General features: G+C 42.2%; 1 protein-coding gene across 2 annotated transcripts in view; it reads right to left on the bottom strand.

Moving 5' to 3' along the window:
• Nucleotides 1-16,169, bottom strand: part of TPST1 (tyrosylprotein sulfotransferase 1) — a 36,421-nt gene extending 20,252 nt beyond the window's left edge. For both annotated transcript variants that reach the window (XM_083351343.1, XM_083351344.1), the window contains exons 1-2: nt 16,067-16,169; nt 725-1,674 (exon numbers count right to left, since the gene is read on the bottom strand). In XM_083351343.1, coding sequence (XP_083207469.1) covers nt 725-1,569 — 845 coding nt within the window. In that variant the 5' untranslated portion in view covers nt 1,570-1,674; nt 16,067-16,169. The remainder of the gene's footprint in view (nt 1-724; nt 1,675-16,066) is intronic.
• Nucleotides 16,170-17,804: the final 1,635 nt, after the last annotated feature.

Here is a 17,804-nt window from a genome sequence, read left to right as displayed (position 1 = left end):
TAAGGACTCAGGGCGGCTCACAACAATAAAAACTAAAAAAGAACATGAAAATACAAATACCTGCTGCATCTCTGAATGAATTACTGCCCTTGTTTTATTCTTCTCTTTGGCTTCCAGTCAGGCAGAACAGTAGGTAATTTTCAAGTGGGTTAGGCTAAAACCAACTCTCAAGGGAGTCAATTCCGTAACAACCATTCCTTTCCTTCAACAGCAAAAGGCAGGCCTTCCTCCATTCCTCTCTCTCTTCCCCCACCCATCCACCCACATGCATAAACACACATACACACCAAGCCTGTGAAGAAGGTTGAATTCATGGGTACCCTTTTACCTAATTTGCATATAATTTTAAAATAATGCCATTTGAGAAATGGAGCTTTCCGCAGTGGAAAATGTAACAAGAGAAAAATGTTCTACCCCACATCCCTATCCTTGAGGCTTCCTGCAGTGAAGGGTAATTCTTGGCATCTGTACATGAGAATGTTTCCTAATTTCAGAAATGTTTGGTAAGGACCATAATTTCTGGAGGAAAAATGGTTGAGGTAGAGAATTATTTTCTGTTTTTCTGAATTTTGCAAGATACATTTTTTGTAACTGTTATGTGTAACCCTGGCCATAGAAAAACATCCCAGCCCTTTTTGAGTATTTTAGAGGAAACAAGCAGCTGGATAAAGTATGCCCTATTAAGGGCTTTCTAAAAACCCCACCCAGGAAGAAGCAGACTCACTTTGATAGGGATACTCCCCCAGCCTTCCCAATCATTTCTTCATGATGCAGAACTGCAGGATTCCACGGGATGTGGAGGAACTTGAGGAGTGTCCTGAGCCACTGCTCGGGGTGCAAGACCAGCTGCTCATAATACATCATCATGCAACGGTCAAGGCCAGCCTCCAAGCACTGGTTATACATGATCTCAATGGCACGATTCCATTTGGTCAGGCAATCCCTGTAGCTATTCAGATCAAAGCCAGCAATGGTGACCTTCCTGGAGATCATGGAATGAACGGAGGCCCGGCCATCTCTGACCATCAAAATAAACTTGGCATTGGGGAAAATCCTGGCAAGGTAAGTTAAAGACTTGAGGGCAAAGGGGTCCTTGTTGCACAGGTAAGGAGCTGGCTCCCCGTGTTTCACAATAATTTCTAAGAGGAAGGCCTGCATGGCTGAGTCCAGCACCTCATCTGTGACACCTGCCTCATTGAGCCGCATTTTCTCTTTGCTTGATCGGGCCCACATCTGCTTGACAGCCAAAATCCGAGGGATCACCCGTGTCTCTTCTCCACAGCGGATGTCTGGGTGAGCATCTAGCATTGCCCGCATCAAGGTGGTGCCACTCCGGGGTACTCCCCCAATAAATATTAAAGGCATGTCTTTGTTATAAGCCAGTGTGGCATTTTCCTTCGTGCCCTGGCTGGTTCTCGTGGTTGCTTTCGCTGGCTCTAGTCGGGTCAGTTGGCTTCGTTCCTCTATTTGGTGATGGCATTCCATAGCATGTTGCCCCAAGTAGAAGACAGTCACTGAACTAATCACCAGACAGACCAGCAAGAGGTTCTGCTTGAGTTTCCCTATCATCTTTTGTAGAGAAGCCACTTCATGCGGTTGGAGGTGGCTGGCTGGCCCACGTCACTGCCTGTGTTTCATGTCATGGAGAATGTGGTCCCTAGAGATCAAGGCTTGCTGGAACAGAGGAACAAATAAAGGAAACAAAGGGGAAAAAATAAATCAGAGTACTGTGATTAAATTTGAATAGCTTCTTTCCTCCCAAGCAACATTCCAGCTATTAAAATGATAACACTCTCAATCATCAATGATCAACACAAGACTGTAACTGGGAATATTTACAGAGATTATCAGTCATCCAGGTCATGGTTGTCCCAAATGTGTTTTTTCAAAGGGCAACTGGACTTCTTCAGTTCTTGGATGAGAAGCGATATGTCTTCAAGGAAAATAAAGAAAGTCCAATTGCCTCTTGAAAAAATAACTTTGAGATAGTAATTGGGAAGACCCAGATTCAACCCTCCCCAAAAGCCATGAAAAGACCCAACCCACTCATGGGGTTGTTGTGGGAATAAAAATGAAAGGCAGAGGGGATATAGAGGAAAAATTACAAATTATTTTAAGTTTATTGGAAAAGTCAGAATATAAAGACAAGAACTAAACAAATACAGCGGTATCTCAGTACTCAACTGTTTCAAAAATTGTCAAATTTGGTACTCAACACATTTTAACATAAAAATGTTGTCTCAGTACTCATTGTTTGCTTGGTCTCGACACTCCGTGACAGGAAAAAGGAGACAGCCGCAGAGAACAAGCAAGAAGTTCACCATGCAGGGAAGGTTGCAGCAAAAGGAAGAGGGGAACAGCTACAGAGGGCGGACAGGAAATCAGCCATGCTGGGAAGGTCACAGATATAGGAAAAGACACAGACAGGAAGTCTTTCCCAGCCAAAACAAAAGGTCGCATAGTAAGTCACATAGTTGGTTTGGTACTCATCATTTTTAGTACTCAACGTGCCTCACGGAACCAATTAATAAGAAATAGCGAGATACCACTACAAATAATTTTCAGGAAGTCCTCGATAATAAGAGATCGTCACAGCTCAAGGGCACAGCATGAGGTCAAGGAACCTATACCCTAACAAAGTTCATACAGCCACAATCCTCATCCTCACAATTAGGCCATGCTGGTTAAGGATTCTGGAAAGGAGAATCTCATCTATTCTTCTCAAGACAAGAAAGCCACAAGTTTCTACATTTCGGTGGCAAGAACTGTGAGAGCGGAGAATGCTGCCTCAGATCAATACATGATTCAATTCAATATATGCCGAAACTCAATTTAACCAAATAATATAGGTACACAATAGAATGAACCACAACAAACGTTGTTGTTGTTGTTGTCAATTTAGCATGTTGTTGAATATCACCCTAAAGTTCTCCGCTGTTGAATCTATGGAGATGGTTTAGTGCATCCACATAACAAGTGGTGGCATTCAGCCAGTTCACACCACTTCGGCAGAACAGGTAGCTAATTTTTTGTTGCCCAGGCCCAGAATGGACTTCCGAAAGCGGCATCCACACAGAGAAGTGGTTGTTCACATATTTGAATCCCACTACTGCACATAACCTGTGTGTGTTTCAGGACATTAATGTATCTCTGAGTTGATAGGATACAGGCAACAATATGCTGGTTTGCAAGATATTCTCTAGATTAGAGCTCTTAATTTACAGAGGATAATATGAACATGCTTGAAGTAAAACTGAGATTTAATTGCACTTGTAGCCCACCAGTCCAAACTGACCAGTACTATTTTTGCTATAAGCAAAGGATGCTGTACATGGCAATGTGCAACTAAGACTAGAAACATTTCTATACCTTTTCTGTTTCACTGAAAAGTATTATGTGAAAGTTTTTACTGATCAAAGACACACTAAGGAGTGGAGGTATATATATATATGTATGCTCAGCTAATAAACTGTTTTCAAATTTAGCAACTTTGAGATGTGTGGACTTTAACTGGCTGGGGAATTCTGAGAGTTGATGTCCACATATCTTAAGATTGCCAAATTTGAAAAAAGCTGATCTAATAGCAACCAAACATATGGAAACAATAGAGAAATTGCAGAGTGTTTTTGGATGAAAATAAAATTTATGTTAGAACATTATGTGAGAAGGGCTAAACAAGAAACATCAAGCAAACATAAAAAATAAAAATAATGAAATCATTTGGGACAAATATGAAGGGGGAATAATACTGCAAGGAATATTTTCAAGAGCAATGTGGTATGATTGTCAAAGAGGGGCAGTAAAACATGTTGTAAACGTTTGTGTCAAGTAAAAAAATTGATAAAAGAAAACCATCTGAAATATTCAAATTGCTAAAGTTGCCGATATAAATGAACTAACCAGAAAAATGTTAGATGGATGTGATTTGCTAACAGAGTGCCTGTACAACTCATTTAATGAGTTTGTGAAGACTTCATCTCTGGCTTTCGATTAGAAGACATGATCTTTTGTGAGAACTAAATATTTGTCAAAAGAAGCAAAAATGATACTGTGTAAATATCTTACTTTCTTATATGGGTTCACTAGGTGGCTTCACTAGGAGTAACAAAAAAGTAAATTGAATGTAATGGAAAAGGGCTACTCAAGAAGTATGTAGTGCAAAACAAGAAGAGACAGAAACAAAAATGAATGAGTGATGAATGTGAACTGAATACAAGAGTATGAAAAAACATGCTTCACAAATTTGCGTGTTTGAGGTAATTTGATTTGAACTGAATTTGATGCTGAGGTAGTTCATCACATAGAGAGAATGAATTAGTATACAACTGAAAAACAAATATCTGAAAAGCAGGAAAGGAAAGACCAGGAAGGTTGAGGTTAACTGGAATTGTAAAATAGGCAAAGAGAGAGAGGCAATAAGTTTAAAGAACAAGAAGCACTATACAGAGCAGTAGATGGATACGAAAGAAACAAAAAGGATTTTGCAAGGATAGAAAGGCACGGAGGACTGTAGTGGAGGGTATGGGTATTCACTGAACTACCTGTATTTATTTTTCTTTTCTCAGTTTAATTTCTTTGACCTGCTATGTCTAACTTCTTTTCTATGCATAATGTTGCTTACTGTGGAAAGGTACAGCCAAAAGGGGTATGAACAAATGTTTATTCCTTGTGCTTTACCATTGATACTAGATTGAATTGTGTCCCCAAATCAAATTTGATCACTCTCCTTACATATAATTGGAAATAAGGCCTGGAGGATGCATTTTGCCTTTGATGCAGTCTCTGAGCAGCCCAGTTATTAATAACTGGTTCTAAACCAACAGCTGTATCATTGCTCCTAAAAACAAACTAAATATCTAGCCTTTTATCTTCCATTTAGAAGCAACTATCTCCAGTTACACTTACGTTACAATCCAATGTTCTGGGATGGTGTCCAGGAAGCCATAAATTCAGTCAGATTTTCCCTCTGAAGAGCAGAGTTGGGGCTCTAGTCTCCCAAGGGAAAAAAGCCAGTAACAGAATTTTGAGCTGCCTCTATGGGAGGCTCAATAACTCCACCATGAGGAAGACCAAAGCGGAGGTTGAGGCAAAAGCTGAGCTAGGAGCATTCCAGGATAACATGTGTTTTTGTCTGCTTGGCCCCCAAACCAGCAAAGATGCATGTATCTACAGTATTATTTTTATTTTATTTATTTCTGCAATTTATTTGTTGCTCATCTCCAAACAAGGTTCTGTACAGTTACCAAATATTGCAAAGAAGGAAATAAAAACAAAACCAGTAATAAACGTAAAATCTTCCTATTTCACAACATACCCCCCCCCAAAAAAAACCAGTAGTACCTATTCTTTTTGAACTTTGCTATTGGAAAAAGATTGCTGTGAATATTGTGGACAAGTAAGTAAACAAACCAATGGATCATTGAACTAATTAACCCAGAGTTCTCAGTAAGGACACAAATGATCAGGCTATTATTATTCTATTTCAGACATATTATGCAAAGATCTCTCTGGATGATGTTTGCATCTCCTCTGATGCTAGGAAAGGTGGAAAGAACGAGAAGAGGATGGCCTGAAGCAAGGTGGATAGATTTTGTTACAGTATGATGGGTGCACCATTAGGAGACCTAAAATAACAAGACAGATCTAGATCATCATGGAGAAAATGTGATCACTAGGAGTCAAAAATAATTTAATGGCACATAATTGATCAAACTATCACTAACTACAAGGAAGAGACTTAGCTGTCAAATGCCAGAAAAATCAGGAGATCCAGACAGTTCAAATGGATATAAAGATTTATTGTAAGCTTGAGCTCTCTGAAAGAATCTGAATTACTAATAGCCAACGGAAATTGGCGGAAGATAAGAGAAGGAATTCAAGATGGGCTGGATTTAGACCTCTTGTGGGCACGAACGGACTCATGACTGATGATGTGTTTGACCCCTCCCTTAGACTTAGCCTGGTCATCCCCTAGACCAGCATACTATCAATCCCTAAAGTATTTCCTCTAGACCTGGACATACCCTTGAAGTCACCAGGGCTATCAAAATTAATGTCCTCTTAATGTTTGCAAAGGGGAAGAGGGAATGCTATCAGAGGGACATCAGATTCACATCCTAAATTCCATCCTGCAGTTGAAAAAAGGAAAAACTGAAATTCCAAAGTCAGGGCTTTCCAAGAGAAAGCACAAATCTGCATTGTTGGAAGATCAAGGGCTAAACCATTAAAGGCCCCACACAGAGATGAACTGTCTCATGTCTTGGATCACCCCACTAGCGTGTTTTCATTTCTCACCTTGAAATTACATTTAATGGAATGCAGACCAACAATTTCTATGATATAGTTATCCAAGATGTTTCAGTCAAGAAGCAAACTAAACCAAACAAGTCTCCACACATAAATGGAAAAGGGTCCAGTCATATAGAGAATGTTTATCTGGGAAGATAGGAGTACTGGATCACTGTCTGAGAGATGGCTGTTGTAAAAAGCCCTGCAGAAAATCAGAAAGATGGAGACATTTATCCATAGCTGAGAAGTAAACGTCCATGCCCAAGAGGAGGTTATCTATTCAACAACTGTCACAAGATAATGGTAGAATGATGTAGCCTTTTGCAATAATTTGAGACAGTGTTTTTCATTTTTAGTAGCTTTCAGATGTGTGGACTTCAATTCCCCATGCCAGCTTGGGAATTCTGGGAGATGAAGTCCACACATCTAAAAGCTGCCAGAGTTGAAACACACTGAACAGGGAGGACACTGCAAGATGTAAGGTGCTGTTGGATCTATCTTAATCTTACTTTGCACCTGAAAGCTGCTGATAGATATTTAGTTGGCAAATAGAGCTTTTTTTTAAAAAAAGCATCCCTGCTCAGAAGCAGCATGTTAAGGGCTTGAGGCTGTTGTCCCCATTCTGCATGCCAGCTAGCAGCAGCATCTAGCTAGCTACTGCTGGAAACAGAACAGCCCAATATCCTGATTAACTGCAAGAGTCAAGAAACACCCATTCAGGCACAATCTGTATTTAATATCAGATGTTGAATAAATACAACCTGGGAGAAGCAGGTGATTTTTAAACCAGCATTTATGGTTTCTATTTATTGGGGAAGGGAAGGAACAGTGCAGGTAAATTGTTTTTGAGCTGTCAGTCCCTTTTGAGTTGTTAGTAGGCACCGGTTGTACTTTCTCACACTCCTTTCCCAAACTAGAAACAGGCTTGATATCAAAACAGATAATCAATCAAATTAAATTTCTCTGGCACAGAATACTGTGAACTTCCTGTATTATCACAGAGTATAAGCCATCCTGGTCACAGGAGTCATTCAAGCCCCAAAGGAACAAAATTGTCCCACAGAGCTAAGCTGGCAGTTTGATATTAAATGGGAAGAGTCATTTATACAGAAAGAGCAAATTGAGAAAACAAGCTTGAACTTGCCAGCCTAACAAAGCAGAGGCAGCAGAAAACACACCTCACCCTCCTTGGGGAATGGATGGCTCAGATCACTGAACCTCAGCAACTTTACTTTTAACTCTTTCAGCAAAGAATTTTGACATGATTTGAAAGTGAACATCAGTGCTGTGCTTTGCCCAATCAGATTAAGGAATCCACAAGAAAATATTGTGCTTTTAACAGCAGCCAGTTGGGAGTACTCTAGAAGGCCCATGGAACAGTCTTGCTTTATTCTCTATTCCCCCTGGACCTGGTATTGCCTCAGAACATAAAGGTTTCTCCATGCCTTTGATAATGTGTCTAATACCCTCCCCTACAGATGGGAATAGGGGACTATTTATCCCCACCATCCATCTTCTAAAAAACAGCTGTAGGTCAGGGGCAGAAGGTGGGAAACATGCTAGACAGGCAACCTTTTTCAGCTAAGGGGCACAGTTCACTTTAGACACCAATCTTGGCAGTCCCTGGAGACTTTTTAGCAACCTACCGTAGTGGCCTTTCCACAGCAGAACAGGTTAACATGGTTCATCAAAACTCATCATGTTTTTGGTTTGGGTTTGTGATACATGGCTTAGGCCCGGGGTACTTGCGAGACCACCTGCTGCCAATTTCAACCTCCCATCGCCCGGTTCGCTCCCACAGAGTTGGCCTCCTCAGGGTGCCGTTGGCCAGGCAACGCCAGCTGGTGACCCCCAGGGGGAGAGCCTTCTCTGCGGGCACGCCAACCCTCTGGAATGAACTGCCACCGGGGCTGCGGATGGCCTCTGACCTTCGATCCTTCCACCGTGACCTGAAGACATGGTTGTTCCAACAAGCGGGCCTGGACTGATCATGGTTTTTAAAATTTGGTTTTTATCGGCTTAAATTGTCCTTTATTTCTTTATTTATTGTTTAATTCTTTTTTAATCTTTGTATTCTATGTTTTTTAATTTTTTATTGTTGTGAGCCGCCCTGAGTCCTTAGGGAGAAGGGCGGCATATAAATTTAAATAAATAAATAAATAATAATAATAATAATAATAATAATAATAATAATAACAACAATAACAATAACAATAATAATAATAATAATGATGATGATGTTAGCTTGGGAATGAGCATGGTTCAAGAGCCACAAATGAAGGCCAGGGGGAAGCATCAAACCAGAGATTATCCCACTCCAGTTTGGGTCACTCTATATTTTTTAGTGTCCTCATTGTTGCCGGCCAATAGTTTCTGGGGTGCTCTTAAAAAGACACAAAGATGACATAATCTTGCCTATCATCTGAGGACCCTAAAATATTTCAAGGGAACCCCCAGTGAAAAACACATAATATAAGGCCACATCATGTGCCAAAGGGGCAAAAGAAAAGCAAATTGTACTACAGGTAGTCCTCGACTTACATTTAACAACCATTCAAAATTACTATGGCACTGAAAAAAGTGAATTATGACCAGGCCTTGTGTCATGCCTCCAGCATATAGTTGCATATTTTTATTGCTGCTGTTGTTCTTTAATAATAATAATAATAAAGTTGGAAGGGACCTTGGAAGTCATCTAGTCCAATCACCTGCTTAAGCAGGAAACGCTATACCATTTCAGACAAATGGCTGTCCAGTCTCTTCTTAAAAACTTCCAGTGTTGGAGCACTCACCACTTCTGGAGGCAGGTTGTTCCACTGGTTAATTGTTCTAACTGTCAGGAAGTTTCTCCTTAGTTCTAGGTTGCTTCTCTCCTTGATTAGTTTCCATCCACTGCTTCTTGTCCTGCTTTCAGGTGCTTTGGAGAATAGCTTGACTCCCTCTTCTTTGAGGCACCTCCTGAGATATTGAAACACTGCTATCATGTCCCCTCTTGTCCTTCTTTTCATTAAACCACTAGATATACCCAATTCCAGCAACTGTTCCTTATATGTTTTAGCCTCCAGACCTCTAATCATCTTTGTTGCTCTTCTCTTTCTAGAGTCTCAACATCTTTTTTGCATTGTGGTAACCAAAACTGGACGCAGTATTCCAAGTGTGCCCTTACCAAGCCATTGTAAAGTGGTATTAATAGTTCACGTAATCTTGATTCTATCCCTCTGTTAGTGCAGCCTAACAGTGTGTTGGCTTTTTTGGCAGCTGCAGCACACTGTTGGCTCATATCTAAGTGATTGTCCACTGTGAGATCCCTCTCACAGTTGCTACTATTGAGCAAGGTACCACTTATACTATACCTGTACATTTGGTTTTTCTTGCTTTAATGTGTATTGAGCTCCATATGGTAGCCAAACACATTTTTTCATTGTTTGGAACTTAGTTTGATGAAGTTTGACCCCATAGGGCACCAATATTCCCATTATCCCTCTTTCTGGAAAAAAAGGTGCATTTTGAAAAGCCAGACTCCATTTTGTAATGTTCTGAGGTAACAAAAACATCATCCAGCTTAGTCTGTGACACATATTCTTCTAAAAAAAATCTATCCCATACATAGCATCACTGTTTCACCTTATGCTGTTCTTTAATAAAGTATCAAGATTTACATTCACAGTCTAGTTTATCAAAGGATAGGAGAGTTTAGCTGCATGTCGAGCTACACACAGTAATGTGTAGTAAGGACAACTGTTGCAATGTCCCTGAGTTCACAGCATCAAAATCAAAGCGCTTGGCAACTGGAATGTGTTTAAGACAACTGTAGCCATTTGCAACCTTCTCAGGGGACTTCCAACAAGCAAAATCAATGGAAGTGGCCAAATTTGCTTAATGACCATGGCAAAAAAGATCATAAAATCAGGGGTGACTCACTTAGCCACTACATCACTTAGCAATGGAAGTTCTGGTCCCAACTGTGGTTGTAAATCAAGGTCTACCTGTATACTGCAAATATTGTCCTTATTATAAATAAAAATAAATATTCTATTTATAAGCCATGTGCGCAAGTCACATCTTTTTCAACGGTAATGGGAACTTCACAAAATGCACAAGAGAAAAACAAGACTGGAAGCATGCCACGAGCAAAAAGTTTTAAGAAACATTGGTTTAGAGTTAGACCAACTTCCTTCCTTGTTTTCCCAGTAACCAGTACAATTATTAGGAGATACATCAAGGAAGGGCATAAGGACATCAACCCTTCTTTGTACATTTACCTTAAGATATTTAGTATTCCATAATTCCACTTTAGAGCAGTATGAAAAATGCAATGTGTTCCAATACAAGAATATTTTTGCCTTCTTTGTTAAAAGCATATACTACGATCCTTGTGGATATAAAGACAAACCTGAAAGTGGGCATACCTAACCAAAACTTTGAAAGCCACAAGAGCACCACAATAGATTCTCAGGATTCAGTTAAAGGGGTTAATGTATTTAAGTGCTTGACCTCATGGCTATTCAGAACAGAATCTATTTTACCATATACCAAAAGGAAATTATTTATACAGAATTGCACAGTATATACAATATCAAAATTCAGTATATACAATATCAAAATTCAGCCAAGGCTTATTCTGACACAAAGTCTGGATACCTTTATCTCTAAATTTCAGGAAACACGCTGAAAAAAATTCCTCAAAATTTTATTTAAGCTTTGCACAACTAATCTAGGGTAGTGCTCATCAGTTATTGGTATTTTATAAAGCTCTTTTTCTGCAGGAAAATATTTTCAAATTCTGTAACAGACCCAGGTTTGTTAAAGTGACCTGGATTTTTCTTTCCAACATTGCATGACCAATTGTATTCCACCACTAAATTAGGAGTTCAGAAATTCAGATATCCAAACCCAAACATTGAGACCACCAGGAACCAAAGAACCAAGAAACTAATTTTGAAAATTAAAAAGCAGTTTCCATATCAGCTTTTCATCTTGGCTTTACAGAAAAGGAACTAACATTTTGGGGATGGAAAGGAGGGGGGGATTGGAGGTAGGAAGGGGAGGGAGCAAGCTAAATCTCTTTTCTTTGAATCAGACCAAAATGCTTTCTATCTAGATTATTATTACTTGACAACTTTGTGTCAATCAGTTAGTTTGAATATATATTTAAAACTCTTCAGCCAATTTTTTTTCTTTACTGAGAACTGCATTTAATATAACCAAGGGATTAAAAGGTATAAAGTAGTTAATAGCATGTCATGTTTAGGCCCCACAAATGGGTTTTTTCAACTTTTTTTTCTATCTTGGGTAACAACAGTTTCGACAGTTACATTTCTTTTTCAAATAAGCATACTGATCCAAAATCCATATATATGACCTCATGCAATAATTTTTATATTAAGTCCTGCCAATTCAAACCATCTACGCTCCCCAAAAGAAGGAGGATTTATATTGCATTAAGTACTAGGGAATTTGACTTTTCATCTAGATTCTGTCAAGATATTTCTTTACAATTCAGCTCCTCCCCCAGCCTTATGTAATGTGAGCATATCTGTCTTATAACTTGAAATGAATTCATCATTCTCCACCAAGAAATCTAAGTTCAAACCATTAGCTGGATTTTAGCACCTTCTCAAAAAAAAATCCTCCAGAACTAATGAGAGAAACAACAGACCGTTCAATTATTATGATGATGATTATAAAACTGGTCACTCTGTACTACAAATGTATACTTGGTGGCCTTGACCAAGGAAGAAGGTCTGGGATTAATACAAAGTTTTCCAACCTTGGCAACTTTAGAATGTTGCCAAGGTTGGGAAACCCTGGTCTAAGGAAACACTGACCATATGGGATAAGTCAAAATAGGGTATATACGAGTACCAACTTTCTGTAGAATGTGCTTTTTTTACTCTGTTTTTCCAACAATACCAAAATTCACCTAGACACAAAAGGGAATACTAACATTCTGTACATCTTTTGTTTCTCAAAAGGATCAAACCAACCACTCTGAAAGAAGAGTTCTGATCCATTATAGCATTATTTTTACATTAAAAAGTGGAGAAGCAATATTGTTGTAATTATGAGTTCTAGTATTTTAACATGTTCAGAAATAGTCTACCACTACATCACAGCTATCCGTATAAGAAAAGCAGCAAAGTGCCTTTGGGTCTTCCTTGTAGGTTTCTTAAAACCTACAGCGGCAGCCCTGCCTGAGCTACTCGATGTCCTCTCGGGGTTAGTGATTGAGTTTCCCAAACTTATAGTTTTGGGTGACTTCAATCTACCATCCCTAGGAGGATCATCTGAGTTAGCTCGGGAGTTCATGGCTTCCATGACGGCCATGGACCTGACGCAAGTAATTCTTGGACCGACTCATGAGGGAGGCCACACCCTTGACTTGGTTTTCTTATCTGGACGGTGGTTTGATGATCTTGGTGGGAGCTCTCCAACTGTTATGCCCCTGTCATGGACCTATCATCACCTCCTGCGGCTGGTCTTCCGTTTTGCCACCCCCTGCCGTGGGTGTACGGAGCCAACTAGATGGTACCGCCCCAGGCGCTTAATGGATCCTGATAGGTTCCAGGCAGCGCTGGGGTCCCCACCTGCCTCCGCTGCTCACAAGTCGACGGATGCCTTAGTGGAAGCCTGGGAAAGGGCGGCCACGGAGGCACTTGACCGAGTTGTACCCTTGCGGCCCCTGACCCGGTGCAGATCCCAGCAAGCTCCATGGTTCTCTGCGGAGCTCCGGGAGATGAAGCATCGGAGACGGGGCCTAGAGAGCCGTTGGAGGTCCAGCCGATCCGAATCCGACCGGTTGCAACTAGGAACCCACATTAGGTCTTATCTCGCAGCGATGACAGCGGCGAGGTCTAATTACTTCTCTGCCCTCATCGCGTCCGCAGATAATCGCCCGGCCGCCCTGTTTAGGGTGACCCGCTCCCTCCTTAATCAGGAGGTGAGGGAGGAACCCTTGCAGGGTCGTGCTGAGGAATTTAGTCAACATCTGTTGGATAAAATCGCTCGGATTCGGACCGGTCTGGACTCCAACTGGGCAGAGTCTGACGATCTCGATGTTATCCGGGAGGAGTTTGATTCTGTGACCCCTGAGGAAGTGGACAGGATTATGGGGAGGTTGAGCTCCACCACATGTTTATTGGACCCGTGCCCTTCCTGGCTGGTTTATGAAGCTCGGGAGGGGACACGAGGCTGGTTCCAGGCGGTTATATCTGCTTCTTTGAGTGAGGGTAATTTCCCCGCCGTCTTGAAGGAGGCGGTGGTGACACCTCTCCTCAAGAAGCCTGCCTTGGACTCAGCTGTGTTAAATAACTTTCGTCCGGTCTCCAACCTTCGCTTTCTTGCAAAGGTTGTTGAGAGTGTGGTGGCGCATCAGCTCCCTCTGGTCCTGGATGAAGCGGATTATCTAGACCCGTGCCAATCGGGTTTCAGGCCCGGGTACAGCACGGAGACGGCATTGGTCGCTCTGGTGAATGATCTCTGGAGGGCCCGGGACAGGGGATATTCCTCTGTCCTAGTCCTATTAGACCTCTCGGTGGCTTTCGATACCATCGACCATGGTATCCTGCTGTGGCGTCTCAGGGGATTGGGAGTGGGAGGCACAGTTCTTCGGTGGTTCTCCTCCTATCTCCTGGGACGTTCGCAGTCGGTGTTGGCAGGAGGGCAGAGGTCGACCCCAAGGTCTCTCGTTTGTGGAGTTCCTCAGGGGTCGGTCCTCTCACTTCTCCTGTTCAACATCTACATGAAACCGCTGGGTGAGATCATTCGTGGTTTTGGAGTTGGGTATCATCAGTACGCTGATGATACCCAGCTTTTCATTTCGACCCCAAACCACCCCAGTGATGCCCTCGACGTGATGTCCTGTTGCCTGGAGGCGGTTCGGGTCTGGATGGGGAGGAACAGACTTCAGCTCAACCCTGACAAGACTGAGTGGCTGTGCATTCCAGCATCCCGGGATATTCAGAATATTCCACCTCTCTCTATGGGGGGTGAGTTTTTATCCCCCGTAGATAGGGCTCGCAACTTGGGAGTCCTCCTAGATTCGCGGCTCACTCTGGAAGATCATATAGTAGCTGTGACTAGGGGGGCTTTCGCCCAAGTTCGCCTGGTGCGCCAGTTGCGGCCCTATCTAGACCGGGATGCCCTGTGTACGGTCACTCATGCGCTCGTGACCTAAAAGATTTAGTCTGGTGTCATATAGTTTTCACTGTAATCGTGTATTCCAGCATTGAGCAGGTGGCTGGACTATGTAATTTTCAAGGTCCCTTCCAAATTTAAAATTCAGTGAAAGTGATCACTAAGGCTATAACTGTCCAGCTAAACTTTGTTACTTTTAACCCTGAAAATGGGTTTAGTCCTTAACTACAACACCCTTAAGCTAGTTCTTAAATTAACTCACTTTCTGGGTTCATACAGGCAGACCAAACTAGCCAGAGCCTAATCACAGATTAAACTAGCCAGAGTTCATGCAACATGCTAACAAGCTCTAAAAAACAAACCAAGGTTTACATGAACCAGGATTGCCCTTTTGTAAAAATGTATGTTTGATTTGTAATTGAGCATATTGTATGAACACAGTTGGTCTCTGTCAAAAATCTGTGGCAATTCACCCCCCAGCAAGGCACATGGTTTTTTTAAAAATAAGAACACAGTACATCTAGATGTGAAATACATAAAATACTTCATACATCTGTAGAATTGAATTTAATGGGCCTATCTTCTGGGAAACCCAAGAAATTACAGTATCAGTATTTGGTCTTTAAAACATACTGGATTTGCAAGTCCATATTATAGAAAATAACCAATAAAAATTAAGTACATACCAGGGCTTGTTTTTCTGGCTGAGCTATCTTCCAGCTCTTGCAGCTAAATACGAAGATAAATGTGAAGTAGAATGTCTGGAACTTGTAGATTAAGTGAAGACTATTTTCAAGAGTAAGCATAATATGCCACAGAGAGTACAATTCCTATCTATCAAAGTATAGATTTTTTGGTGAAAATTGATATAAGGACATGGCAAAAGTGGCCTTTCCCCCCCTTTCATCAGAAAAGTTTTAGGTTGTTTTTTTTAATGGAGGAATTTTATGCATGCCGACTCAATACCACTTTTTTCCTTCTCACAGCTAAAGCCAACCAACAGAAAGGAAAACATCAAGCAAAAGAAAATATTTGTTTTTCTGTCTTTCTATCCTTCCTCTTCTGGACTTTAGCTAAAACCTAACTGATTAATGACTTTTAAAAAGTGGCTGCGGGGAGGGAGGGAGAGAATGTTTCTGAGCATAAGCAAAGAAGCCTCACTCACTCTTAGGAGAATTAAACAGGGGAACGAACGACTTGCCTCCAGAAGTTGTGAATGATTCAACAAAAGAGATTGGGCAACCATTTGTCTGAAACGGTACAGGGGTTTTCCTGCCTGAGCAGAGGGTCGGACTGGAAGACCTCCAAGGTCCCTTCCAACTCTTTGTTATTCTAAAATTCTCTCTGACAGCAAAAGACTTGGTCTTCTGCTAACCCGGAGCACGTGCGGCGCGCGCTTCCTCTCTGCGCAGAAATCCTGAAATGATGTTGCTTTTCCTTCCCCGACGCACAGGCGATTAAAAGCGGAGGGAAAGGCAACGCAGTTCTTTTCCACCGGCAGTTAGGAAAAAAAAAGAGAGGGAGAGAGAGGGGAAACTAACAGCTACTGTTGCCGCCGCCGCCGCTGCTTAGCCCCGGGGAAAGCTCTTCTTGCCCGGTTTAAAACCGACTGCGAAGCCCAGAGGGTCGCTTTCTCACCTACCAGACAGCTTCGCACGGGCCCCATCGCCCTGCTGACCGACCGGCCGGCCGTCGCTGGCTCGCTCCCTCCCTCCCTCCGCTTTGCTTCGCCTCTTTTCTCTTCCTCCAAACCTCGCCAGGACCCTAGTCCGCTCGGTCCGCAGAGGCGCTGCCATGGAAATCACAAGCACTCCCGGATAGGCCGATGTGTCGTCGCGCCCTATTGGCCGCCTCCGAGAGACGGACAGCAGAAGGGGGCGGTGTCCTCCCGCCTAGGTCTTTCCCCAGTTCCTTTCCAGGGGGATCGGCGGGGGGGGGGTTGTGTCCCCCTCGTGCGCCCCCCCCTCTCTCCCCCCCCCAGGGAGGAGGGATGGGCTGAGTCCTTGGCTTGGTCGTGCCTGTGCGAGATGCAGCGTTTCCTACGATGTGGAAAGGAAGCGCCGATTAGGTTGGGTCCATTTGGGTCAACCAGCACCCAGTTCCTCCCCGACTTATGCTTGAGCAACGGAAGAATCAGCGCCCAAGGAATAACGTGAGAAGGGAAAGTTGGATCCTGAAGAAGTAGGTGAGAAAAAAGGATGGACGTTTCTGAGCTTTGATGCCGGAGGAGTCCTGAGACAAAGGACTCTTGGTAGAGAGCCAAGAAAACCAAGCAATGGGTCGTTGCAGAAATCAGCTCATACTCCTCGCTGGAAGCCCACGTTATCACATTTTGAGACATATTATGAGCAGAACTGCCTTTTGAGAAGTCTCCAATGCTGAGCAACTAGAAGAAAAGAAAAGAAAGTGATGATCTGACAAGTTGGATCGATTTAGTTACAGTGGCAATGGAGGCACTTCTGGAAAACCTGAAGGACAGGTTGGGGACAGACAATCCTGAAGAAAATCTAGTTGCTAAAAATCAACACTGACTTAAAGGCACATCTTTAAAATGCTTGTGGAAGTCAGCTTGTGGGATATGGATGGGGTGTCAGGAGGAGTAAAAAAAAAAGTTAAAATAGAGGCTGCAATCTTGCAACCGATGACCTGCCTTTTTTTTCATGTGTTGCACATAAGACACATGTTAAAAAGAGATGAAGTTTCAATTATACAGTCACAACTATTATTTTGACTTTTTTGACACCCACTTTATACTTCTGTGGGGACAGATTGGAGGCTGGGGGACTCTATGGTGGATGGATCTGGAAATTATTGGTGATTCTTGCTGGCAGATTCGTCATCAGATCCTGCATGTACCTGCTAAAAGCCTATTTAGTCTCATTCTGCTACCCACCAGATTTTTTTGGCTGGCCCATCTCAACTACTTCCCCACTGTGAAATTGCAGGATAAGACACCGGAAAAATCTCTTTTTTGTAGTAACAAACTCTCCTTGTGATTTGAGTGAGCCTGAAACCCATGGCCTCGTTTTCTTTCCTTGTCTCATCTATGACAGCATATATTCTACCTTTTAACACTCCTTATCAATAACGGTCATTCCATTTTGAGCCAGATGCTGAATCCCTTCTTTTGGAGGATCAGAATTAACCCTTACAAGAGAGTGGCTCAGTTTTTATCAGCTGCTATCTCAAAGAGTTCTACACATCCCATGAACTGCAAAAATCACAAAGAAGTCCTAGACCAGTCTAGATCTAGAAGCCAAGATTGCCAAACAAAGGCACACTGGCCATGTCAGGCAAGCTGATACACTTGAAAAATCAAGCATTCTGATTTTCCATCAGTGGAAAAAGGAGAAGGGGCCACCCTAGTACCCATGGCCTTC

The sequence above is a fragment of the Vipera ursinii genome (genome assembly GCF_947247035.1).
Source record: "Vipera ursinii genome assembly, chromosome: 1".
Taxonomy (NCBI): domain Eukaryota; kingdom Metazoa; phylum Chordata; class Lepidosauria; order Squamata; family Viperidae; genus Vipera; species Vipera ursinii.
Note: the sequence above shows the minus strand (reverse complement) of the source record. Positions and strands in the feature narration are given on the sequence as shown.